The 26,432-nt window shown below is 41.3% G+C and overlaps 2 protein-coding genes across 2 annotated transcripts; both read right to left on the bottom strand.

Annotated features, from left to right (window-relative positions):
- Positions 1 to 318: 318 nt before the first annotated feature.
- srxn1 (sulfiredoxin 1 homolog (S. cerevisiae)) lies at positions 319 to 2,124 on the bottom strand. Its single transcript, XM_036534033.1, has 2 exons — positions 1,733 to 2,124; positions 319 to 1,442 (listed from the first exon to the last, which is right to left on the bottom strand). Exons 1-2 carry the CDS (start codon positions 1,952 to 1,954, stop codon positions 1,233 to 1,235), a joined length of 432 nt encoding a protein of 143 aa, XP_036389926.1. The 5' UTR covers positions 1,955 to 2,124; the 3' UTR covers positions 319 to 1,232.
- A 15,761-nt stretch (positions 2,125 to 17,885) lies between these two features.
- scrt2 (scratch family zinc finger 2) lies at positions 17,886 to 25,850 on the bottom strand. The gene is made up of 2 exons (XM_036533998.1): positions 25,169 to 25,850; positions 17,886 to 18,754 (listed from the first exon to the last, which is right to left on the bottom strand). The coding sequence occupies exons 1-2, from the start codon at positions 25,326 to 25,328 to the stop codon at positions 17,919 to 17,921; spliced, it is 996 nt and encodes a 331-aa protein (XP_036389891.1). The 5' UTR covers positions 25,329 to 25,850; the 3' UTR covers positions 17,886 to 17,918.
- Positions 25,851 to 26,432: the final 582 nt, after the last annotated feature.

Below are 26,432 nucleotides of genomic sequence, written 5' to 3'. Positions count from 1 at the left end.
CAAATGAGCTTGTCTTAGTCCAGTCCAGTTGAGGGGTGTGGAGGCGCTCAGTTCTCATGACACCTGACCCCGCACACTTCATGTTCGTGGGGCTAGCGGAACAGGGCGAGGGTGCGGCGTCTACTAGCCACACTCTGAGCCATGGTCACATTATCCTGTTACCAGATATCCTGTTACCTTCGTACCTCTTCAAAGCTAATCAGTGTTAGCTTCATGGTATGCTCACGCCTGAATCTGATTCAAGGCTGAAAGGCTTCTCTCACCCCTACAAAATCATCCACAAACAAAATGTGCAAATGACAAAAATGATGCCAGAGAATCATGAGTACAATTTATTTTTAAAACAAGGGTCAATTTTAATCTGTGTAATGTAAAACAAATACTACTGAATGAACAGATGAATGAGCCTTTTTATGTAATATGTTTACATCTGTGCTTCTGCTGTGCTTTTCACTTTCCAGGTTTTGCTGCTGAGCTTGAAAACACGTTTTTTTCTGGAGTGTCAGTGTCTCAGAAAATTACTTTTCTCATTTTTCACATGTCCCTAATAGATTTAACATCTTCTGGATGGTTGAACTGTTTAAAGTACAATTTCATTCAGTGCCACAGAGAATATCACAGAAAATGAGCCCACGCTTCAATTCATATTCCAGTTAGAGTTGGGTTACATCATTGGTTACCCATCACTATATCCAATTTTAGTTATATCCTATCAGACATCCAGATGAATCAGTATTGAATAAAAACGCCTTTAATTACAGTCATATACAAACGATTATAAAGGATATTACGGTACAAGGTAACAAGATCTCTAAACAGCATTTATAGTTGTATCACTTGAGCTCATTATCAACGAACATAGAGTGAGTGCCCCACCTGCTGGTCATTGTTTAGGTTGCAGGCACAAATAGATCATGGTTAACTGGACACGGAGGGCCCTAACCAACCTAAATGCTAGTCAAAAGGACTTTAATCTAAAAACGGTAAACCAGATCCTCTAGTCTGAGTGCCAGCATATTAAAATACTAATACTTTCAGAGCTTTCTGTGGTGTGCTTGGGATTCCTCTGACTTTATTTATTGTATTTCATGACCTTCTCTATTTCTTAGTCCTGTCTCTTCCTCGAAACGCTTCTCCAAGAGTGACATCAGTTACACCGGTGACAACTCATTCTCGCAAACGTCCTTTTCAGGGCCCGTTCCCCTCTAGTTTCACCACCATTGACATTTCAGTCACTGCAAATCGGGAGTTGAGGCGCCTAAATACGTCCGCAGGTCTGAAATGTTCGACTTGATTATTTTTGCCGGGATCGTGTCCATTTTCAGCCTCTGGTAGGCCGCAAACCGGTGGCATCCTCCAAAAGAGTAGAAGTAATTACCGCCCTTTCCCCCCGTTATCCAAAGAACATCAATGGGGGGCACACTGCTGACGTCAGCAGGGTCCTGAGAACAAGAACATCAATTCTGTCACCACAATAAGTAGCAAGGGACACTACGATAGTAAGTATAACGTATAACAAAATTAAACAAAACAATCTCCCTCCTTCTCTGTCTCTTCAATGATACATCAAATATTAGAATTATTTAATTATCAGTTGGCCATTACCAAATACTAAACTGATTATTATTACTTAGACAGCCATTTACCTAAATGTCATAGCTAGTAATTGTGAGAACAAACGTTATACGTTTGTTATGGAGAGATACTGTAGGCCTATATCGTTTAACGTTACCTTTATAGTATCCATTAGGCTCTGAACCTTCTGTTCATCGAGCACGGGAGGAATTGGACGAATGATGACATTCATTGGTACGTTATGGATTTCTTCAATGTTGTCGGAATGAATCGACCTATTTTCACTTTTGTCATCGTTCATTGTAGTTCGTTTGTTATTCATAAACCTTCTCAAAGGCAAAACGGCAAGGTTTGGACGAAAAGTTACAGTCCTGAACATCACTTGCTCACGCTAGTTAACCAGCGACCGGTGGGCGTAACTCTTCCGGGAATATCCTGGTCGATCTATGATCGATATGTTCAACAGTAATCCTTGTCGCAAGAATGATGAAATAAGCAGTCGAAACCGATCCAGAGTCAGCGCTTAGAGCTGGACCCGAAGTAGTCACATTGTGGGCGTCTCTGTAAATACGGAAATGTCAACTTTTAACGCATGCGCACGACGCATTTAAAGGCGAAGCGTACGTAAATGTTAGGAATCTGTATTTTAAGACATTAAATGTTTTAATTGGGATTGCAGTCAAATGTGTCTTTATTGTTGAAAAAAATATTTTTAGTTTTCGCCGTTAAAATAACGAATATTTTAGGTTCATAGCTATACACGCCCACTAGGTGGTAATGTTCCACCGATATTAAAAGAAAATGAAAAATAATCATTAAGCCGAGAAAAGTTCAGACTGCCCACCACTTAATACCACCCTCGTTTTAAATTACTATAGATTGAAAATCACTAACATTGTAGGCGTGCATAAAGCTTTGTTTCCCGTATCGCACCTGCAGCTAGACCGCGTGTATGCTGGTTGTCCTCTAGCATCTAGCTATGTGACCGTAGGGGTGGAATAACAGGCCTGCTCAAACCAATGTGTTTGTTTAACTTACTTGCTGTTTCACATGAAATGTGGGCACAAACACCTGAAATTTTTAATTGCCTCATGAATTGTTTGAATGGAGTAGGCTGCATATATTCCTTTGTTCACCATTTATTCCCATTCGTAGCAACTTTGTTTAAGCAACAAATAAACAAAATCTTAACAAATCCTTTTCCTATTTGTTCCCCATCGACACTCAACCAGAAAATAAATTTTGTTTTAATCAATTTATATATCACTTGGATTCTTGTTAAATTTCTTATTTGTTAGTCTTGTGTTTGGAAAAGAAAATAAATAAAATCTGCAATAAGTAACGACCTGCGTACCCGGCAGCGTTGGTGTCATACGTTGTTTTTCCTTTAATAAAGGAATTTCATTGTGTGAGAGCTATATTTTCTGTAGGAATTCAAAAGCTCGGCGATGTTGCTATGGCAATCGAAGATCCCGTCTGGGCCCTGTGGTTCACCCTGCTCACTTCAAAGACCTAAAAACGCACCTCTGAAAAAAATCAATTGTTTGTAGTTTAGCGCTGAACTAATGAAAAAAAAAAAACATACATTTGGATTTGTCTGGCGGTAAGTTTCAAAATGACTATCGATTTTATCCATTATTAGGCCTGTCAACACGTAGCATATTCACCTGAATGGTCTCCTGCTTTGTAACCAGTTTCTCCTTAAATGAAAGCATCAGATCAGGCTTTTAATGAAAACGATTTGGGTACTTGAGTAGGTATCTATAAAATCCATTGCATTTTTAATTACGTATCCTACTCCACTGTTCCAACAGAAGTCCGGGTGAGTTCAGCTGGCAAATGTTTTGGAATGATTTTGCAAATGATAGGAAGTTAAGTCGTGTGAGAGCCTGTTTACTTGCTCCTTATTTAAGCCATTGATGGCTTGTTTATTGATTTATTTTATCGTTTGAATAGCACCGACCGCCAGAAGCTATGTGGGAACATTTTTTTATGTCAAGGTTTGTTTCATTTTTACAGGCTCCGTTAGGATACAGGTGTATGCCCTGACCTGCACATGAATTATATAGCGCCATGTGCCAACAGGCAGACTGACGCTCTGTAAAAACGGCAAGTGTATATTCAAATGAATATAGGATAAAATTTTGCATTGAAAAATGTTTTATGTCTTTCTTAATCCAGAGTGTGCCCTATCTTATCTCTGATAAATTAATTTACCTTACAGTTACCATTTATTTAAAAATTGAATTGGAGCTTCCAAAGCCTTTTGTTGGTAAGACTTACCAAATTCCCACCAAAGCACCTCAAGGCAAGGTGGTTCTCAGCTGAAAGCAAGGTCTGTTTGAGGACACAGTACTATCAGATTTGTACAATTACAGCCTATAGGGCAACTAATACGATACACTTTCAAACAGCAAACTTCAACAACTTCAAACGGCGCAATGAGCGTCAGGGTAAAGGTGGCAACAAGAAACAATTTAAAAAGCACAATTTAAAAAGCACAGCAATTTACGACAGCACTGATTGGGGGGGGGGGGGGGGGGGCAGCAATTGTGTGCTGGGTCAGTCCAGGTAGAGTCTGAAGAGGTGTGTCTTCAGGCCCCATCTGAAGGAATGGGGCGAAGAAGCTGTCCGCAGCGAGACAGGGAGTTCGTTCCACCACTGGGGAGCGATGTAGGTGAAACGCAGATGTCTGGCAGAACGAGCACCTCCTGCCTTGACCATGCAAGGAGCGAGGCATCCAGTTGCTGCTGAGCGCAGGGGTCGGGCTGGTGTGTAGGGCTGGATGAGTTCTTGGAGGTAGGTAGGGGCTGTCCTTTTGATTGCAGGGTCTTGAATCTGATCCTGGCAGCGACAGGATGCCAGTGGAGGGATTTCAGCAGGGGAGTAACATGGGAGAATTTGGGGAGGTTGAAGATTAGAACTATCCAAGATTCCATTCTCATACATTGTTGGCTATTTAGTCAAGACAAAATCATCCAGCTACCTGGTGATGCCTCTGACAATACATATGCCGTAGATAACACCAGAATCTTATCACTAGTTTCCACAGTCATACACAGTACATTTCCAATAACTGTAGACCTTTGTTAGAGAATGCTCACTGTTGCAGTCATTCATCAGTTTTCAGACACGTAGACCAGCATTTCCATTAAGTCAATGACCATGATGTGTCCTAATACAGACTGCATTTAAAGCAAATCCATTGATTTAACCACTATGTACCAAATGCATTGTCTCAAATATCTTACTTGTTTAACTTTATTAAGTTGAATAATTTGTAGACTAATTAATACATAACATTTTGTGGTTAAATATTGGATTGGAGTTCCACTGGAACTGTTCTGGAAAATTACCTGTCAACTGTCAGAAAAGGGAAGGAGCTGTATTTATTTATATCTCTCTTAAAGTGACAACATGCTTTTAAAGTGATAATTATTTCGGCTGAGATTTTCAGTCTTTAGACTAACAGCAGTGTGAGATCAAGGCGTTCATAATTCCGACAGGGTTTATTAATGATACTGGGACAAGCTGTGAGAACTCATTATACAGCTGAATCTATTTCTGAAATCTCGCCTTCTGAGAGTAATTTATCACTGTTGGCCTTCCCTGACCAGACCGCAGCAATTATTTTCAATATTGCATATGCACACCTAATCTCTGCACAATAAGACACTTCCCTTCAACACACGCACAGGTTAGAATTTTCCTTACTTTGCAGGGAACAGCTATAAGAATTGGGGTGTTATGTAACCCTCAGAAGTGAGCAACATTTATAAGACACTGGAGAGATAGAGGAGCATATTCTATTAACAGTAAAGGTGTGCCTGAGGTATAGACATGTAGTTTCAGTGCAATTTGGGACAGCTGATTTCTGGCTGAGATGCTGTCTGAAATTTTAAGAGCACAGTGTGTAACCTGCTGTATAACCTAGTTACACGGCTTCCTACAAACTTCTACGCAACAAAGAGTGGAGCCACTAATGGAGTGGCAAGATGTGTTCAGGCAGTTACTCCAGGCAAACCTGTCACAAATCCCACCTGATACAGATGAGGGAGGATATCTGTTAGTTTACTGATTACCTGTTTCTGTAGAAAATGTGTAAGAAAATGACAGTCTCTAGGCAACATATTCTTTAGATATGTTCTTTGGATTATGGGTAAATATTGATATATATAAATCAAAATATATATATCAAAACTACATTAAGTTAGTATAAATTTCATGTCCATGACATTATATGTCCAACTCAGACCAACACACTGCCTTCCCCCTGTCATCTTGTAGATCAAGCAGGATAGCCAACTGGTTTAAATATGAAAAAGGAGGAGATGTTGCACCCCCTGTGAGAAGTTTTGCTCGCTCCAGAATGCAAATTAAAAGCACAGTGAATGAGTCATCTGTGGAGGATGCGTCAGATTCAAACTGTGTCAATTTGATGTGTGAGAAGTGTTCCATCGACACGCTGTTCCGAGGTGCTGACTGGAGCTGTGAATCACGAAAACGTCCCACTGACTCAAAATAAACCTGAAAAGGAGCCTAAAATGCCTTCACTGCACGGTGGTATCCACGGCTCTCAGCGGCAATAGCTAGCACACACACCCCCCCCTTATTTGAATTATTCCCTCATTGAGAAGCGCTTGCAAATCAAAGGAAAACATATTTTAATGCTTGTCTGTTAGACTGGATTCCGGAGACCAATTAGAGCTGGTGGGAAAGCATGATAGCGATTACTTCTGAAGAAAGGTCGTACCCAGCTCGCGCTGCAATTTAATCAAGAGTGTGCATGCCGTTAAAGAGTTGGAGAGATGGCAAAGAAAAATAAGACTGTTAGCTGCTTCTGGGGTCCTCAGTAGTGCACTGTGGCGGTTTGCTCTTTTAGAAAATTGATGATCTATTTGCTGTTTTTTAAAAATATAATTGTCTGGTGGGGAGTTGGACTTCAAACCAGGGCAGAGTGCCCTGCTTGGACAGCTCTCATCTGAACATTAATGAAAAGTGAAGCTAAGATTTTTTTCTTCAAAAAAGTATCCTCTTTTGACAGCACATCAAAAGGAAAGCATAAGGGGGAGGTAGACCTTCTGCCAGGCAAGTGTGTTGGAAACAGATGGGTTTTGCATAAACAACACAAACATCAAGAACAGTGAGCTAAAGAGCTTGGCAGTCACAGTTGATTAAACAGGGAAGAATTGAGGGACTTTAATGAGCTGTTTTTTCAGATGAAGCGGTGTAAGTTTTCAATGTTCGCAGAGACAAATTGTCAGCTTTTAAAATGATGCTCACCGGTTATAAAGCTCTTTTTTAGTCAAAAAATACAACCCATACCCTGCAGCACAGCAGTTTACAGAGAGCATAAACTTTGTTCATTTGGTAATCCTTCTCAGCTTTTTGAATTCTGCCTTATTTTCGGCATTTTCGAATATAACAGCCCAAAATGCCTTATTTTAGACATTTTAGATTATGACAGCCTGACATCGCTATTGCATATATTCACATTGTTTTATGAGGAACTGCCAAAGCTGACAGTTTTTATAACACAGTTTCAGTGCATTCTGCCTTTACTTGGGTAGGCTAAGTGGTCCCCATCTCTGATGGTCTAATTTCCCCATTTCACTGCAAAACCAGAAAGTTAGGACATGCCATCTAAGGCAGAACATAACATAGCATCTAAGGCAGAACTGCAGAATTGATGAAGCAGATTTCTTTCTCTGTTCACATCAACTCCAGTGTCTTGGTCTGCACAGAAACAGTGGTGACAAAATACACCAGAGCAATCGTTAAAGAAGAACATCCTTAAGAGGAAGGTTTGGTGTGGCAAATATGCACTGGTCAATGATCAAGATGCCAACCAGTGTTGCAAATACTGCACACTATGAAGATACAGAGCAATTTCAGAAGCAAATGCTGCTGCAGCCTTTATATATTAATCTCTCTGAAACATCAGAAGCACGCTCTCGGAAGAAAGATTCACCTATATTACTTACAGTAGACCTAAAAGTGTCAGTTCAGGTTGGTTTCAGTGAACCAGTTAATGCCCTACTGAGATCTATAGAGGCTCCATCATTTCAGAGGTGTTCCAAATTATGCTCCCAGAATACAGGCTTGCCCAGCCCCTCCATATGTGAATTTCTGGTCATGAACATAGTGACAGCACAGTACAGGACAAGCTGTCTGCCCAAATTTCCCTGCCCATTACCAGGTGCATTTGGAAGAACCAAAATGCATGTTGGTACTCATTCTGGATTAATGCCTTTGGTCATCAGTGCATACACAAATCATATTGATAATTTAACCGATTTTAAATAAATATCCTGCTAATGAGTGCACTAACAAATTAAAAAAAAAAAGTGTCAGCTTTAGTGGTCAGTGCAGTTCCAGTGTCCTTTCAAAGTCCTATCTGTTATGAACCACTCGGCCAACAGAGGGCACTCTAATCAAATGGTCAACCAGAGTTTGATTTCTTCTGGACAGAAGTGAATGTGTTATTAATAATTTTCTTGAATGCTTACTCATGTTAATTCCTCATAAGACAAAACACAATTCTTGTAAAGAATTGATATATTGATTGATATGTACTCATTGGTATTGAATTAGTATGTAGTCATTGTTTTTAACTGTCCTATTCTTTTTTTTTTTCAGTGCGGGTTGCTCACTGTCATCATGCACAGATCACCAAGGGGTTTCAACAGGAGGTAGCATAACAAATGTTGTAGTGAGAAACCCATGCCCTGAACAATAATGTGATGATGATTTTCAAGTAATGAAAACTATTGAGACGCTACATGTTGGTATTTTGTGAGTTATAGCTAATGATGTATGTCTCAGTTCAAACTAAGCTTGATAAAAGCAGAGTAGTGTTGACAGTTTCTCAATATTTTTTATGTATATGTGTTTATAATTCAGCTGCTTCTCACTCAGTCTTTACCAATAATGCTTTCCGCTTATGGATTTTCTGCATCCAAACAATCCCGTTGTGTACACTGGCTTTCAATATCCTCCTTCACATCTGCAGTAAAACATATGCATTTCTGGATGACTGCTTAACACTTTGTACATATGCATACAGACAAGAGTTATCTGAGGTCTGACGCTCTTAAGAAACGCATATTTAAAATACTTTATAATGTATTCCACGCTGCAAGTGGTCCTAGTCATTAATTTACACAGAACTTTATGACTAATTCCTAGTCATGTGAGAAACACAGAGCTGTGGCTTTTCTATCATATAGATTTTCCTAATAAATTCCCCTGTTAATCAAGAGAGATAAAAGGATGTGGTTTGATGAAACACTGAACCTATTTATTCATTTAGGCTTTGAAGAACTATTTCTGTGCAGATTCATTTTTGTGTCAGTGTGGCGAATCAAACACACGAATGTGCTTTTCATGTTATTTTCAAACCTCTGTCACGTTCAAACAAAGTGGTTTAATTTTACCTGACAGCCAGTGGTGTACCTCTCAAAGTAACCTTTCTGAAGTGAAGCAAGTCTTAAAATAAGTAACAATAATAGGAATTGTAAACAACACATGCAATTTTGGTAGTCTGGAAAGTTCCTTTTGGAACTGTTTTTATAACTTATAACCTTGTTTTATAACTTGGAATACATGAGCACACTTTTGATCAGACAGCTACATGGAAGGATGACAGGTCAACATGCACTGCTGCTTTCTGAAATCAAATATTCATAGTGTCAATGCTGTAAGTGCTATGTTTGCATGGTGGTGTGTGATTGGCTGGGAGGCTTATTCTGCTGAAAAAAATACATCTAACAAATCAATGAGAGAGAGAGGGAGAGAGAGAGACTCCTACATAGAGGCAATGTTGATTGAGGCCCCTGGGTATTTAAAGGCCAGCTTGAGCTCAATTCAAATGTTGACCGAGCAGATCGAGAGTCAACAAATCTGATGCGTATCTGAGGGCCAGGAGCGTTCCCAGACACATAAGCTTGTAAATGCTCTGGATCAATATGGCAGCCTCACGGGCGGCCGGCACCACCGACCGAGGAACCAGGGTAGCAACCGCCGCGCTCTCACTGCGGGGATGTGAGCTGAGCCTGCAGCATGGAGTCTGGCTCGCCATGCTGTTTGGAAGACAACACCCAGGATCCCTGTGAGAGGCCTGGAAGGCAACCGCTGAGGAACCACCGACTGTTTCACTCGCACTGACACACTGTCCAAGTGCTCTTTATCATGACGGGCTATCACTGAACACCTTCAGTGCCGCGTTCCAAGTTATTTCCTTACATTATTACATTATTGTCATTTAGCAGACACACTTATCCAGAGCAACTCAGATACGTTACACTTTTTACATGTTATTCATTTTTACAGCTGAATATTTACTGAGGCAGTTGTAGTACCTTGTAAGTACCTTGCCCAAGGGTACAACGACAGTGCCCCAATGTGGAATTGAACTAGCAACCTTTCAGGTATGAGCCCTGCTCCTTACCACTATGCTGCACCGCCACCAGTTATAGTTGTATGTGTGAACTTCACCTGGCCTCGTGTGACCTCACATCAGCAAGTTCTGAATGTATGGCATATCTATATAAATGTATATAAATGAACGATTCATATTCTGGAATTTTCCTATTTATGTAGTCACGGGCAATCTCCATGTACTATGTGAACCATCCAGTCAGTACCGTCTGGCTGCATTGGCTTTCTGCACGCTGATCTAGATTATTATAATTTTTAGATGTTTTTGCATAACAACAGACATAGAATAATTAGTAGAATAATAAGAGGGTGCTCAGCACTTCCCTAAAAATAATAATCAGATCCATAATGACTGGGTGTCACACACTGGGAGTGCTTGGGTTCCTAATAATGATAATAAACAAAAACAAAGCAATAAAAATGACTACAGCAACAGTCTAAAATAGGGGCTATTTTTAGGGTAGCCTGTATCGGGAGTCAAGAGTTTACCATAAACAGTTCATTTGTTCTTTTTTTGGGTGCCATTTTATGAATTTTGTAAAAATATTACAACTAGTGGCTGTTAAAAGAGAATTCTGGTTCAAAGGTCAGAGTTTTAGGCATTTATTACCCTTATCGAAAATGTACATACACAACAGAGCCTCCTGAAATATTCTGTTAGCCCAGAGCTCTCCTACAGTTAATGATACAAGTTGCCCTTATCACTTGAAATGAAATTTGACTGGGTGAATGAGTAATCCTTATTTTTCACTTAGTTTCTGCACATTTATCTTGTCTCCTCAAGATGAAGCGTTTGTCTGGATGTAGCTATAGTACTGAGATTGTCACCTGTAGGACTCCACAGCTCGGTGATTGGTCCATTTTTGTTGATCTTGTTTATTTTGTTCATTGCTAACTTCAGCCCAGATAGTCAAAGGCCATCTTATGAATTGTCATTCTTATTCTTAGGCAGCTCAGGCCTAGACTGAATCAAACAAAAAAAAACTTTGTCTTACTAATTTACGCAACAGTTACACAGTTCCTGGACAACACCATGAATTTGTTGGCTGTTAAAATTAATGACAAAATCTGTATAAACTACACATAGCAATGTAAAAACTAACAAAAAATGACATTTGTTCATCATTTAGAGTTTAAGTTAAGGACAAAGTGAACTATGTGTAGACTGAGCAGAGGATTAGGATTTAAATTCAGTCCGCATTACTACCAAAAATCACACACATTTTCTTATGTCTTTGCATTCAGAAGGTGAGTGTAGCAGTGCACTGTGGTTCTATATCGAGAAATCGTTGCTAGGCAACATTAATGCGTTGTGCACTGTTGAAAGGGCTCACACACCGTGTTTGGTCTGTCAGTGCCTTTGAGATGATGCGCTGTCACTGCAATGATGTCTTGCAATGAATGCAGTCTTTGCCCCTCAACAAACAATACATTCAGAGCACCTAGACTGAGTCTGTTTAGAGTTAATACTGTAATTTGTCCCCAAGAGTTCTTTTGAGTTTAACTAATAATAGAGATAACAATTTATCTCCATTTTAGCCCAAATTTTTAAACATTTTATTGTACTGTTTCTCAAAATTCAGTGAACGACTGGTAAAAAGCACAGCAGATGATATAGTTTGTGAATACATTAGGAATGTAACGGTCTCCCCATTAGCCATGAATTATTATTATGAATGCATGTTCTACAAAGCAGAGCCTGCTCCTCCCATAGTATCTCATTATGCCTCTTTATTCCTTCTGTAGGACTCTGAAGGACACCGCCAATTGAATTCAGGTCTTGTGTATTCCCTAGAAACCAATCAAGAGGGAGCCGAGACTAAGAATCCCCATCCACTTCCATGATTAATTTTTATTTTCCTCCATATTTTTTTTTTTTTGCTTCTCATTTCTGAGTCACGGCAAAAAGAGTTTAAGATGAGTTCCAGCATAAAATCAATGTTCCATTAAAATTTAATGACAGAGTATGGCTTAATAGCGTTGGAGCAGATGCTTCTGCCATAGTGCCACTTCTGTTTCAGTAACTCTTACACAAGAACATATTGCCGCTTTCCATTTTCACTCTGTGCTTTTTCTCACTCATTGATAGTGGTAGTGCTGTCATAAATCTTGCTTGATGCATTTTGGGGAATATTACCTGTTCTCGGTTGAACGACACGAAAGGGGAAATCAACTCCAAGCGTACATTCAGTGCCTGATGCATCTCGTTATCATAAAACACTAGGTGGGCCTTTTATTGTCCTAGACATTACCTTTCATATATGGGGAGGTCAATTCATGTCAACAGAGATGGGATTGTCTTGTGCTCTGTCTTGAAATATAGGTTGACTAGTCAGATTCCCGGTATTTTAATACTGTAATGTAACGGAATGCAGTAGGCAGAAATTAGGAGTAATTGAAATGCAAAAGTTACCAGATTCCCAGTGCATTGAGTTTCAAAGGGATCTGTGCCAGAAACCAGGCTAAACACCCATGCCATATCACCCTAATTGAATATGAGGAAAGTCAATAAGGATCACTGCATAGCAACTCTTTCAAAAAAAAGTAACTGATAATCCCACATCTTTTTTTCAAATACACTTCAGGAATGAGGAGGACCAGTGGTTTGCTTGTGCTATTGTTTTTATTATTATTATCATTATATTATAATCATCATTATTAATTGTAGCAGAATAACAGAAATTAAAAACACCCTTCTGCAATCATGGCTTAGGTTTCTTCACACTTGGCGGAAATTTGGAGATAGAGGCAGGTAGAGAAAGGGAGAAGGACAGAGGGAGAAATGGAAGAGAGAAGAGAGAGCAAGAGAGGAAGACTGAGTGAGAGAGAGAAAGAGAGGGAGAGAGAGAGAGAGGGAGAGAAAGAGAGGGAGAGAGAGAGAGAGAGAGAGGGAGAGAGAGAGGGAGAGAGAAAGTGTCAATCTGAATGTATACTTTGAGAAACATATGGGAGGCCTCAAGCAGCCCACCATATGTTGAAGGCTTTTGTTATGGAAATTGTACTTTTTTGGCACTTATCATCATTGCGCAGCCAAGCTGGGCACATAAACAAAAGAGAGCAAAAAAAGAAAAGAAAAGAAAGAGAACATGGAGAAGGGAGCTCTCAGAAAACTCTGAGTCATACCGCTAATGTGAACTGTTGGTGGTAACCTACAGATGCATTTTAATTACTTGTCCCTGATTTGCATTATCATCCAGACTGCAACTGGTACCTGTATTTATCTGCATTGCAAAAAAGTAATATAACAAAAAGGAATCAAAGGTAAACCACAAATTTTTTACATGCATTGTCATATTATTGCTGTGGTATATGTACATATATTTACATATTAGATTTAAAGAGGAACAATGTTTGCTCAATGTTTTCTCAAACTCAGCACAGTTCAATAAGACAATATATGTATGGAATATTTGGTTCATTTTTAATTCCATCCTCCATTTCTGTGGCCCATATGGTGATTCCTCTCAAAATGTGTCCATATGCAAAAGCTAACTATCCTACAACAAAGCTGAAATACACAGCTGATTCAATGGACTCTGTTACACACAGGATGGTCCCTCTTCCCTTTGAGGTCTTGAGATGTGAAAAATGGTACAATTTTCCTTCAGTTTCTCAGAGCAATTAACATAATGGCAGTCTGTATTTGTCTTAGAATTAATCGTAGCTCAGGGCATGTTTAGGACGACAGTTTTGGCTGTGTTTCCAAGTTAATGAAGGAAGACAGATAAACGATCAGCAATGTATTTCAAACGTAAAATACCTCTCACTACTACAGTGAAATGTAACAATCTAATCAGTGCATAGATGGGCTGGGAAAGAGGGGTGGTTGGATTTCAATCAGCGCGTGTAAACCTCGGCAACACATCCTAACGACCACGGCACGACAGCGAGTTTTACGGGGGGAGGTCAGAGAAAGGGGCAGGGGAGGTGAGAGCCCGGGGTGAACTAACAACAGCCCCCGTCGGTTCTGGGGAGCGTTGCGCTCGGGGGCCATTAGAGTGATTGCACCGTCTATTAGAATATGCAGAGAGCTGACGGTGCATTTGCCGGCTGCCGCGCGACCTTGCCGTGGAGGTCGCGCGCTGACGCAATCGCTCTCAGTCTGCAACTTGTCCCGGGGAACGCAAACACCTGTTCCCCGCTCTCCTTTCAATCCCTGCACGCCTCAACGCGTCCCCTGCTTTGTTTTTGACCCCCCCCCCCCCCCCCCCCCAAACCGATTCGTACCCACCACGCACACTTGAAAGGGAGTGCAGTCAGTGTTGCAGTTTCAACCGCCTCTCCACCCACATTCACTTCATCCCAGAGTGACCTGCACGGGTGGACTGTCCAAGTTATATTATTTTGAATGGTAATATTGAAATAATTACTCATTCATTGAAAATGCAATAGATACATAAAATAGCCTGCCCACGATTGCTTTATCCTTTACAGTAAAGCAATAATGATGCAAGTCTGGTGTTTGAAACAGAAGCTTGGGAAATCCTCAGAAGTGTAAATAAATTAATCACATGCAATAAATGCATCAGATATACAGTATAGTACAGTTAATTTATTTGATTACTTATTTTGCTTGCATATAGTGGGAAGCCACTGAGTTTATGTAAAGAAATAATTTTCTACAGTAAATTAATACTTATAATCACAGCCAAAGGATTAGCGGTGTTCGGTATGATCTGTAACAAGACTGGATTACTCCAAATAGTGCCTGCGACGTTATTTAACAGAAGAAATTTTATCATCATGGGAAAGGAAAGGAAGTTGCATATCTTATTAGCACACTGCTAGTACACAGTTAATTTATTTTATCTGGTCAATTAAACTTGCGTATAAAACATTCACTGACGAAGTGCAGCAACATTCGCTGAAAACCTGTTGCAGCCTCATATCGAAAACCTGTTGCAGCCTCATATCGGTTATGGATGCACGTATCTGACGGTTTGGTGAGGCTACCTTAAAGGCTTTGCTTCTTTCCTGGTGTTGCTGCTCTCTCTGCTTGACTGTTGTCACCCCTCCAAGCCAAAGTCTCACTTCACTGAGCTACCTGCCTCTACCCAATATGGTCGATGCCAGCTCCTATTTAGCGAGCCACACCCAGGCCAGCGTGGTTTGGATACACTGGGGATCACACTAGGGAGCACATTGCCAATGGACACCCGCACACTAACCGCCCTATGATTGAGGTGCCTCTGAATTCGTCGAGTGCAAATTCAGCGTAAGAGTCTATCGTCTCCTTCTCCGTGTAATAATAACTCGGCTCCTCGATTTTTCAAGAGGCTTCATTTATAAAGTCAGACCTGAATGCTAAAGTAGTGGAAGCACTTAAGCTGTATGTTTTTTTTTTTTTCCACATAACTGTTTTTCCTTGACAGGATATGACATGTCGGGGTGCCATTACAGTTTGATATTTTTTCCTTTGTTTTTTAATGTCTAATTCAGTGATGCATCATCCTCACACATGGCTGCTGTTACACTGAAGCTCTTTGATTATAGTTTTTTGCTTGTTTTGCCTGCCATAGAAAAACCACTACCGGCACGTTAAAAAAGCACCAGGGATTTCACTGCAGACATGCTTCAAGGGTAATCTACAGGAACACAAGCGCCATACCTGACACACTGGCAGTTTTATCTGCAATTTCCTGTATGGCCATAGGCCATCAGTCTGTTATACAGAAACACCTCCGGCGTGTTACACTGCTCTAAACTTTTTATGCCCATACAATGATTTGGGAAAGTATATACTTATTTTCTAACGTGACAACGACATGCTAACGCAATCGTGGCTGTTGTAGTTATGTCGATTTTACAATATGCAAATTTCAAGAGGAAATCTGTAATGGTTATTGCCCTTGAAATTATTGCCTTCTCTGAAAAACATGAAAGAACTGGACTCGTTAGTCATTTACCCGGAAAAAGAATCGGCCGTTATTGGGATACAAGATGGAGGATTCCGTCTTTGTTTCATTCTCATTTATTGCCTGCTAATATCTGCAAATGAGGACAGCCAGTATTATACAAATCGAGTGCTCTGCCGAGGAAGTTATTGCCAATGAAAAAAGTGTTATTTGTGTCAATTTGTTCCGAATGCTGTAATATTGTACATTGTTCCCCTTTAAGACTAAAGAAGTCCTATGGACTTTCTACAGTTTGTCATGCATATAAACAATTTCTTTGAGGATCAGCAGCATAATACAAGGTCATTTTGATGGCAATACATATGAAACATATAAACAAATAAATAAATAAATAAACACCCAAATAAATTATTAGACAAATAAATAGCTAAATAAATAAGTAACTAAATAAATAAAATGCTGCATAAAAATATGCCATTCATCCAAAGTTGCAAGCGCTTTCAGCAACATAAAAAGACGACACAGAAGGTCAGTTCCTTTGTAACTGAGGGTCTACAAGTTTGTACCTTTTTTTCTTTTGAGGTAATTGCGGGGGAGGAGGTGTGCTCCGATTGATGAACTCAGCGCGTTTATTGTCCCCTGTGGCGGAGACCCGAAGAGCCACAGGGAGGGAAGAGTTCAAACCAGCCACGCGGCGGAGGAAGAACAGTGTGGGTCACCATGACGATGGAAGTGGCGTCGCACAACCGGTGCTGTCGTCAACACGGTGACATATTTGGTTTGGTGCTTAACCGCTATTGCTCCAGTTGATCCTTTACGGTAGAGAACACGTTTCTGGTTCGTTACTTTCGAATATGTCTGCGTCGGCATCTCCTCCGCACCAGGTTCCAGCGAGACTCGGACGTGCCCTGAACTGAAGGTTTTCCGAAGTCTGCGATTTGAAACCGACAGTGAAAACCTTAGAGCTACATCAGTTTTAGGGTACAGCAGTATATAAAAGCATTTCACAATATGGAGAGCGTTGTCAAATTAGATGACATTAGGCGAATTTTTCGTTTGAATTTTCATCAGCTGTTTGTTATTAGTTTGGTTGCATTGTACCATTTCTGGCACAATGTGAAAATAACACTTCATATCATTCATTTCCCAGAGTAGTAGTATCCACTACTCAGCTAACACTTAGGGTAGCTACTTGGAGTAATTGTTAATGCTATTCCTCCTTTTGAAAAAAAATTGTCTAATACTTGCTGTACTGATTTTTTTTTTTTCATCAAAATATACAGCTTGAAACAGCCCACCAAATACCCACAGTTACAAAGATATTCTACTTTTGACAAGCAATTGGGGAATGATTGGCACAATAAATAATACTTGAAAATAATTATAACTGCAGTAGAAACAATAATACTCATTGAATTGAATTAAATATTTAAGTGTGACACTTAAAAAAGTTTTAAACTTTAAATGGCCTTTTTCTTTTTTTTGCAAATACTGTCATAGTTCATTTTTCACATTTTCATAAAAAGTTCTTGTCAGCTGTTGCAAAAGAATTATATTCTTAGCAAAAAAAAAGCAGCATAAAAATACAAGAGGTCTTTTTTGTTTCTAAAAAAAGAAAAATGAAACTGTCACTGTCCTTTTTTGTATTTTTTTCATTTTCCCCTCATTATTTGCTATAAAATATCATCTAAATATTATTACTATTATTATTAATATTATAGTCATTGATAAAAATTCACATGCCAGGCCTCATAAGTAATTGTATGTGTGTGTATGTGTATGTGTGTGTGTGTGTGTGTGTGTGTGTGTGCGCGCACATGTGTGCGGGTGTATAGCAATTGTTCCAAAAAAAATCCAGCATCTTTTGTTTGTCGTCATTGTCTGTGATTATTACTGTTTCTCTTGATGTAATCTCAGTGAAAATATTGCTTTCTAAAAAAGGGAAGAAAAAAGGCATGGAGGATAGAGACAGGGGCGGGATCAAGGATGGGGGGGTGGGGTTGATGGGGGGGGGGGGTGAGTTGGTGGATTCTGTTCTCCCCGCCCAGGTTAGTTCTCAGAGCCGGAGTCGTCCTCATCCGCGGAGCCCTTGAAGCAGGCGGACTCGTAGTGCTTGTTCAGGTAGGACTTGAGGGCGAAGGTCTTATTGCAGCGCTTGCATCGGTAGTGCTTGAAGGCAGAGTGCGTTTGCATGTGGGCGCGGAGGTTGGAGCGGTCGGCGAAGGCCTTCCCGCAGTGGGCGCAGGCGAAGGGCTTCTCCCCCGTGTGTGAGCGCATGTGGCCCTGCAGGAGCCAGGGCCGGCTGAAGGCCTTGCTGCACACATCACACTTGTGCTTGAGGTCGTGGGTGAGGATGTGCATGGCCAGCGCCGGCATGGACACGTACACCTTGTCGCAGGTGGGGCACTTGCGCGCCATCTTGCTGTCCAGGCTTCGGTGCGTCTGCTTGTGCCGGCTGAGGTTGGAGGAGGTGGCGTAGGTCTTGCCGCACTCGTTGCAGGTGTGCCGTGGCGCTCCGGCCCCGGCCGCCTCCCTCGTCCCGCCAGCTGCCGCGCCGCCGCTGCTGCCGCTGCTGCCGCTGCTGCTGCTCCGCCCCCCTCCCCCGCGGGCCTCGCCCTCGCCCTTCCTCCGCGAGCGCCCATCGGAGATGAAGAAGGCGTCCATGGTGTAGCCCTCGGTCAGGGCCTCCGCCTCGCCGCTGAAGAAGCCGCTGGCCGTCATGCCGGACTGGGGGCTGTCCGGGTGCTCCATGTCGTGGTCGCAGTACTCCTCCCCCCCGCTGCTCACCTGAGAGTACAGGGGCTCGGAGACCGCGGACGCCAGCTTGAGCTCCATCTTCTTCTCGCTCTGGTACACCGACGGCGTGATGTAGTCCTGGATGTAGCCTGGAGTGGTGGTGGGACACAAAGGTAACATTAACCTGTTGCACAATGAATGCCCCCAACACAGTGCACAATCACTCCAAGGCATACCAGCATTTACTGTGTAAATGCTCCCAAAATTACTGAATGATGTATTGGAGAATCAGACTCAATTGTTTAAAAACATGTGAATAACTAACCTTGTAATGAAATGAAATGTAATGCAATGTAATGTAACCTTACCTCCATGAGTGAAAAATATTATTCAACTTATTGTCTGTATATCTCAAAGACATGAAAATATTTGCTGTTTGTGCAAGGTGTACAGTTTGAAGTGTATAGTCACGGTATTTTTTACATTTGTTGAACACAGAGACTATGTAGAGTAAAATGCCAAGACTCATCATTCACATATATTGTCTCTCACACACATACACTCACACACTGTTTGTATGCTGTGGCAGTAACTGTAAGAGGGTGATAATGGAAACCCAATACAAGGGCCTGCCACGGCAGGAACACATGGCTCCTTCAGATGAGTGGCTGGATTGATCCGTCGGGCGGCGCTTGATTAGATTTTCACAGTACATGGAGTGAGCAGCCTCTAGAATCAGGGTCTGTATGTTTGCACAATTACGTTACATTGACTGGGGAGAGACAGTCTCAGGGGTTGGGAGCAGCGCCTGACGACCCTTTCAGACAAAGTGGAGGGCGGTACATTCAGCAGTTCAAAGATCAAGCTACAGTGTCTCACCTTTGTCCTCAGACATCATAAAGAAATCGGGCAATGTGGAAAAGCAGCAAAAAAGGGCTTCTTTTAAGTGGTTTCCGGGATGTTCAGCCTGATTCGAGACCATATGGACACTGATAATTATTGCACTGCACTTTACAGACTTAACAGGGAGCCTTCGAAGTCAAGGTTTTAGCAGTGTCCTTGATGAAAAAAACACTGACAATTTTACACATGCTTTTTTTGTAATGCCGTTAGCTGCTAAAGGAAGAGACTTCAAATCGTGTGAGAGACAACGTTAGCTCTGAAGCCTGATTCAGAAATGAAATATTTACATTTGTTAAATCGGGTGGCCTCGCTTGCATTTAAACTGACATGTGGTGGAGAAGAATGTTTTTTTTCTTTTTTTTTGCCAAAACACCTTCAGCATCTTTCATTCTGCCTTCTCAGATATTCCAAAACTGTGCTTTAACTATAACTGTGAGAGTAGACTAGTGTTTTACTCAATATTCCCTAGTAATCTGTCTTATTCAAAATATAATAATATACTGCTGCAGAAAATAACACCTTTGTGTTTGAATGCCAAACAGAGTGAAGTGTGGAGGGATTCACAAGGCTTATTTTGGTCCAAGTACCATTTGTACAGGACTAAAATCACCTTGACCTTTGAGTTCTGTCAGAAATGAAGGACATGTCGTTTCCCAGATGTAGATTCATGTCCTTGAAATCCACAATGGAGTCCTCAGATTTAATTACAAAACTGTGTGTTACACCAACACCTTGGTGTCATTTTAAAAATGAAATCAGTTATCAAAGAGGATGAACCCACACAGAATACCTTAATTTTAGATATAATTAATACTAAAAAGAAGAATTAGAATAGCTAACTACTACTATGGCCAAAGAAGACTGCAGTATTTACCCATTGGTGTCCAATGAAGCATTTTAAGCCACAAACCCTCAGAGTCCGTGTACAATAAAAGCCTCTTTTGAAAATAAAACATTTAAAAGGATTAGTGCATGCAGCTGCAAACTCGTGCTTTAGGTAATGCATTTTGCAGTTTTTATACTCAATCTCCACAATCTCTCCACAATCTCTCTCCAGCCCACTCTTCTTTCTGCACAGACACTAGAGTGGATTCAAAGAAAACTCGATTTGGTCAAGATGGAGATTACAGAGGAAACAGCAAATTACAGAGGATGTCTGAACTGAACAAAAATGGCTGGTTTCCTAGTCTAAAAGCCCCCGAGAACATGAACTCTTAGCAGCTGACTTTAAAAATAGATTTTTTGTATTGTCACCCTACGGCTTTAAGTTTCCATCTAACCACAATGTGCTTTGTCCTTAAAATGAATTAAGTTTTTTAGTGTTTCTTGTACATTGTAAGCTCAGCTATTGCTGAACTGAGAAAATAGCCTGAACAAATTTTCTTTTTTGTTTTTTTTTCCAATATTGTTACTCAAAGTCAAAGTAGGTTCTGGTTACCTCAGGGTGCGGTTTAGAGCCCTCTGTATATCAATAATAATGCTATACAAAAGAAACTTAATGCAATGTATGAAAATAGTTTGAAATTCTTATAGGACTCATAATTAGATTACATTTTGGACCATATCCTGAAAATAATAACAACAAATAAGTTCACACCTTTCATTAATGTAAACAGAATTCATTTACTTTTTAATGTAATGTAAATCACTGACTTTATGTAAAGCAGTGACCTCAGTCTTTGACCTTTTGACAATGCCTGGAAAAAAATAGGGTAAATGAGCACCAAACTTTCATAGAGAAAACTTAACAATCGTTGCATTTTTATAACCTTAAGAATCATAACAATCAGTCAAAGGTTTTCTTTGCAGCATTATACTTGAGGAAACGCATGTTTTTGGAACACAGATGTAGAAATTGTTTGAGAGAAAGCTTCTAAAAGTCTAAAAGCTTCTAAAAGGTACGGATTGGGGAATTTTTTCTGTCACTTTTCATAAATATCTTAACACCTCTTGTACTTGAAAATAATTAACAGATTGTTGACTGTTTCACTGTGGGAAACGTGCATTTCAGACCAAGTAGTCTAACCTGTGTAGATGTACATCAGCAACGCTATTCTATATTTATGCATAGCATATGTGTGTACATACATTGATATATTGTTTTGCTTTTATAAGAAACGTCACTTGTTGGTGGCGAGCATTTGTCTGAGTGCTTTTAATTTAATTTGGAGACACAGACAAAGGAATCCAATAACCATTTTAGTTTGGTGGCGCGGTGCATTTCACGGGAGAAATGAGTGTGTAACTGCGGGAAAAAACCCATTCCGAAGCGCTGTGTGCAGCAAGCAGTGGAAATTAAGTATTGACTGCCTTTTAATGAAATTCAAAGTTTTGCACTGATCAATAGGCCATCGGCTATAAAATAGAACTACTGTTCTCGCTGGCAAAGGGGGAAAGAATTTTGTGTGGGTAGAAAGGAGCGAATGTGGCACGAGACGACACGAACGTAAAGAGGGTCTAAGGAGGCGTCCAAGGATTAGGGCAGGAAAAAAGGAAAACGAGCATCGTTCATTAAGAAGGCTAACATCACCTGTGCGTCGAGCTAAGCCTGCTGAAGTGGCTTTAGGAAGCGGGTCATTAGATGAGCAATTAAAGTGTTCTTAATGTGCTGTCTCCTCTCCGGGGTTTTGCAAGCCAGCACAATTCAGTCCTGCAGTATATACCCCGTCACTTTTAACTGCAAAGGAATGAAGGAATGTAGGCGCGCGTAAAGGGTATTACTGGACTGCTTAGTCCACTGTATGGCTTGATGAAAGAGTACATGCTTAATGGAGGACCTCCAGATCCATATTTGATATCAGTAGGTGACATGCTTATCTTTCTCTCTGTCGTTTAGCCCGCTGTGTCTTGCAAAGTACGTGACAGACGACTTTGGGACACGCACACACGCGGTATTTGGCACATTACTAAACCACTTTGATGTAGATGTGAAATAAATCTCCATAATTTACTTGGGGGTTATCCTACATAAATACTGTGTAGACATCGGGATATAAGGAGACAACTGCGGGGTGCATGTCAAGACCAGTTTGAAGATGAACCACAGGGAAAGATGCATATACAATGTACACAGCAAGATTGAGTTATATATGCACGGAAGTTCCAAACCAACACATTCATTTACAGCCACTCTCTGTCTTTTCAGTGACTTAAATCTATTTAATACACTGCTTTCATTTAACAGGGGTTCATTTTATATTAAGCATTTGACGAAAACTACATTGTAATGAATACTGTAAGTAATTCCGGTTATTAATACAACGAATTCAATAGAGCACAGCAAGTACCACAATGATTACATTTCTTACATTGAGGCTAAATTGTAAAGGCATTGTTATTGTACTTCAAGGAACCTAAAATCAAGTATATTAACTGAGACAACTCATACACACATTCATATTTGCATGTAAAGTGCTTGCCTACTCCACGCACTCCCGCGCGCGCCTGGATCTCTTTCAGGAGCTGATGAGACAGGTATGTGCGTGTGCGTGTAACAAGTGTCAATCAATATCATTCAAGGTCAGACAAAGAGTCCATTGTTACCATCGCTGATATCCCCAGAGCTGTGCGTTTCAACCCTGCGATTGACTACTTAGACCTGCCGTCTTGTGTAAAACAAGCGAACTGCTTCATATTGTTAGCGACCAAGTGCCTCGCTCTACCCTCCTTTGTTATCGAACACCCCGTTTGGAGCGTGGAATGTCTCCATGCAAAAATGTTTACACAGCACCAACGCAGATGCATTGCAATATAGTGTCACTACAGCGATGTAGAATTCACCTCCTTGTTAGACTACACAAAAGACACGATACTTGAATCGTTTTGATCGCACTTGCCTGTAAATGTGTTTGCTGTTGCTTCTTGAAATGACAGAAAATAGAGTTAGATGCTTTGACTGAGTGAGCTGATTTCTGCTTAGATTTCTACACCGGATTCACAAATCAAACGTCAAAGGGCACATTACGGTTTTCAGCTGTGATCTGTGGGCTGCTTAAAACAACTAAACGATGAGAGACCATCTGGAGCCTCCTTAAAGCCAGTTAAGGGATCCATCTTCTGTTTTTTTTTTTTTTTTGTAAAATTATATTGTTAAATCCTAAAATAGCTCATTAGTATCATTAACCGTTGCTTCTGACCGTATATGCCTACTTGAATTTACAACAATCCTCTTCTTACTTCCATATCTGCCCACGCTGTCCAGCAACAGATTATTGCTCTTAATCGTCTGCCATGCTTTGCTGAACAACGACGTGCATTTATGAACTATGAGAAATTAGCCATTTATCTTTCAGTTTAGGTTTCTACAATCACATCTACCAGGTCTCTATTCAAGAACAGCGATCGGGGAAAATGCAGAAATAATTGTAACAAACCCCGCTAAAACACCTCTGTGAGATGATTTTAGCTTGTATCTGTAGCTGATGGGAGTGCTCTGGAGCGTGGCATTAATGTGATTGTATAACAGGTGGAGTGACACACTGAGCCCTGTGGAGCAATGTTTTTTTTATCTGCTTAATGCAAAAAGCAGGGGAAAAACAAAGGGGGACAGACATCTGGCGTCCTAAATCTGGGAACAAAATGGGTGAGTTGCCGAGATTTGAAGGACATTCGGACCAAAACACAGCCTGGCCGTCTCATTCCAGCTCAGAGGCTTTGTCTGTTTCTCAGGCACGCGCGGATAAGAGACATGCGGCCTCATTCATTTTGATCGGTTCTAAATAATTTTTGTTTTCCGCTCCAGGAAGTGCAGCGGAGCAACAAGCGGGGCGCTTTCTTCGCTCGCATGCCGTCATATAATCCCGTGTGAAGCGATGTGCAATTTCATCCTGTTTACTGTATCTGAGGGGTCACGTGACGATCGCTGATGCTGCCAGAAGCATTTTTCCTTTCTTTCTTTTCCCCCTTCTCTCTTTCCCCTTCCTTCGTCCCTAGTTGTACTGTACAGCCAAGTCTCCTGTGGCAGCATAGTCTTGCATGACTGAAATTCTAACCCTGCTGGGGTTGTAACACCCGGAAGGATAGGAAGATGGGGAGGAGGGGAGTTTGGGGAGGGGGGGGGGGGGGGGTTGGGGGGATGGTTGGACTGTGATGGACACTCAAGGGCAATAACAGCTAAGGACAAATGTATCATCCCATGCTGATCTTTCATCTGTAGCTGCTCTAGATCACACAAAGGGCTCGATGGACTGAGACAAGCAGTTAACGCTCAGACGCACGTATGCGGGCGTAGACACAAACTGCCCAAAAAGCACAAGGCAGCTCCCTCGCCACAGCTGCACAAATGGATGACTCTGTTGTGACCTGGATTGTTCTTGCGCATCAGCAGAGTCAAAAAAGCACTGAAGTCTGGGAGCGAGATAGGGAGGGAGGGGGATGGGGGGGATTATTTGGGATACCGATGCAACAACACCCAGATTTATGTAACATCTGTTTTTAATTCCTGGACGACAGCCATAAATGAGAGGTCATGCTTTAATTCCTCTAAAGATAAGGAGAATGCAATCATGGTGTGCCCCTGTAATTATTCTGTTTTTCACCCTCTTCTCATTTCTGTACACAGACCCGTGCCTGATGAAGACTTACAGTGTCCATGCAACAGTGAGGTATGCACATTTTTAAGAACAACAGCACTTTCGAGTAAAGAGGCATGCCATGCTCACCATTTTCGCTAAGCCGGACGCCGAGGCTGGTCACAGAGTCTGTGATGGAGCGTGCAAAAGTGTAGGATTCATCCAGGTGGTGGTGGTGGTTGGAGGCGGCCACAGCAGATGACGAGAAATCATCAAGCTTAATTTTCTTCACCAAAAACGAGCGGGGCATGTTTCAACGGATCAGAAGACCAGCCTCAGAGGCACACATGTAAAAAAAAGACCTCAGAACAAAAACAAACAAAAAATCAGATTGATGGTAATCCTTGTGCAACTTAAAGGCAAAACCCCCCCAAAAAAAAGACGACCGGGGAAAAAAAAAAGGATGACACCGATGCTGTGTGCTATGGTTCCCTTGTCTTTCAAAAAAAAAAATCTTGTTCAGCACTGGATAGCTCCTCTGATGCAGCGGGCGAAAGGGACAGGGAGAGAAAGAGAGAGAGAGAGAGAGAGAGAGGAGAGAGAGAGAGAGGAGAGAGAGAGAGACTGTCAGACTAGCTGAGATCAGCAATCACGCTCGCCTTTATATGGGGCACAAGCACTGAGATCAGGTGGTGCTTCGAAATGGAGCTGCTTAGCTTTAATCCATCAAATGTCCCTGGGGACACACATCAAATTACTACTGAACCGTCTGTGCATCTACACACAGACATGGGGGGGGGATACGGCCAGAACCCCCCACCCCACCCCCGACACAGACCCACACACACACACACACACACACTCCTCCCTCTCCTCCTCTTTTTCACCCCCCCACTATTTCTCCACACAGAGCAGGAAAGAAAGGAGAGAGCAGACAATGGGGGAGTGTGGCTGAAACGGCATTCAGGATCCTGTCCTCTATTGTTTTCTGATGAAGTCGCACGGTGTATGTCGCCATGTAACCACACTGCCTCTTCCCCAGCCAGGGTATCTCCCCTTTCTCCCTCCTTCCAGCAACCCCCCCCACCATTGCGAGACTGCCAAACCAGAAACTGCGATAGTCTGAGCATCGTTCTTCCAGTAAGAATATGTTACATCCTCTCACACTATAATCATGTTTTCTGTAAATCAGAAACTGCGATAGTCTGAGCGTTGTGCTTACAGAAAGAGCATGCTGTATCCTCTCCCACTATAACTGTGTTTTGTTGACATGTAGCTTAGTTTGCGTCCTGATCGCGTGTGACAGATGTGTGTCGTCTTGCTAAACACGGCTAATTAACGTTAATCGGTGTGACCGATGCTAAATGTATAATTGAATATACACATATTCATTAGTTGGAGAAAATTCTGCGTT

This window comes from Megalops cyprinoides, chromosome 7 (genome assembly GCF_013368585.1).
Source record: "Megalops cyprinoides isolate fMegCyp1 chromosome 7, fMegCyp1.pri, whole genome shotgun sequence".
Taxonomy (NCBI): Eukaryota; Metazoa; Chordata; class Actinopteri; order Elopiformes; family Megalopidae; genus Megalops; species Megalops cyprinoides.
This window is presented reverse-complemented; position numbering and strand designations above follow the sequence as displayed.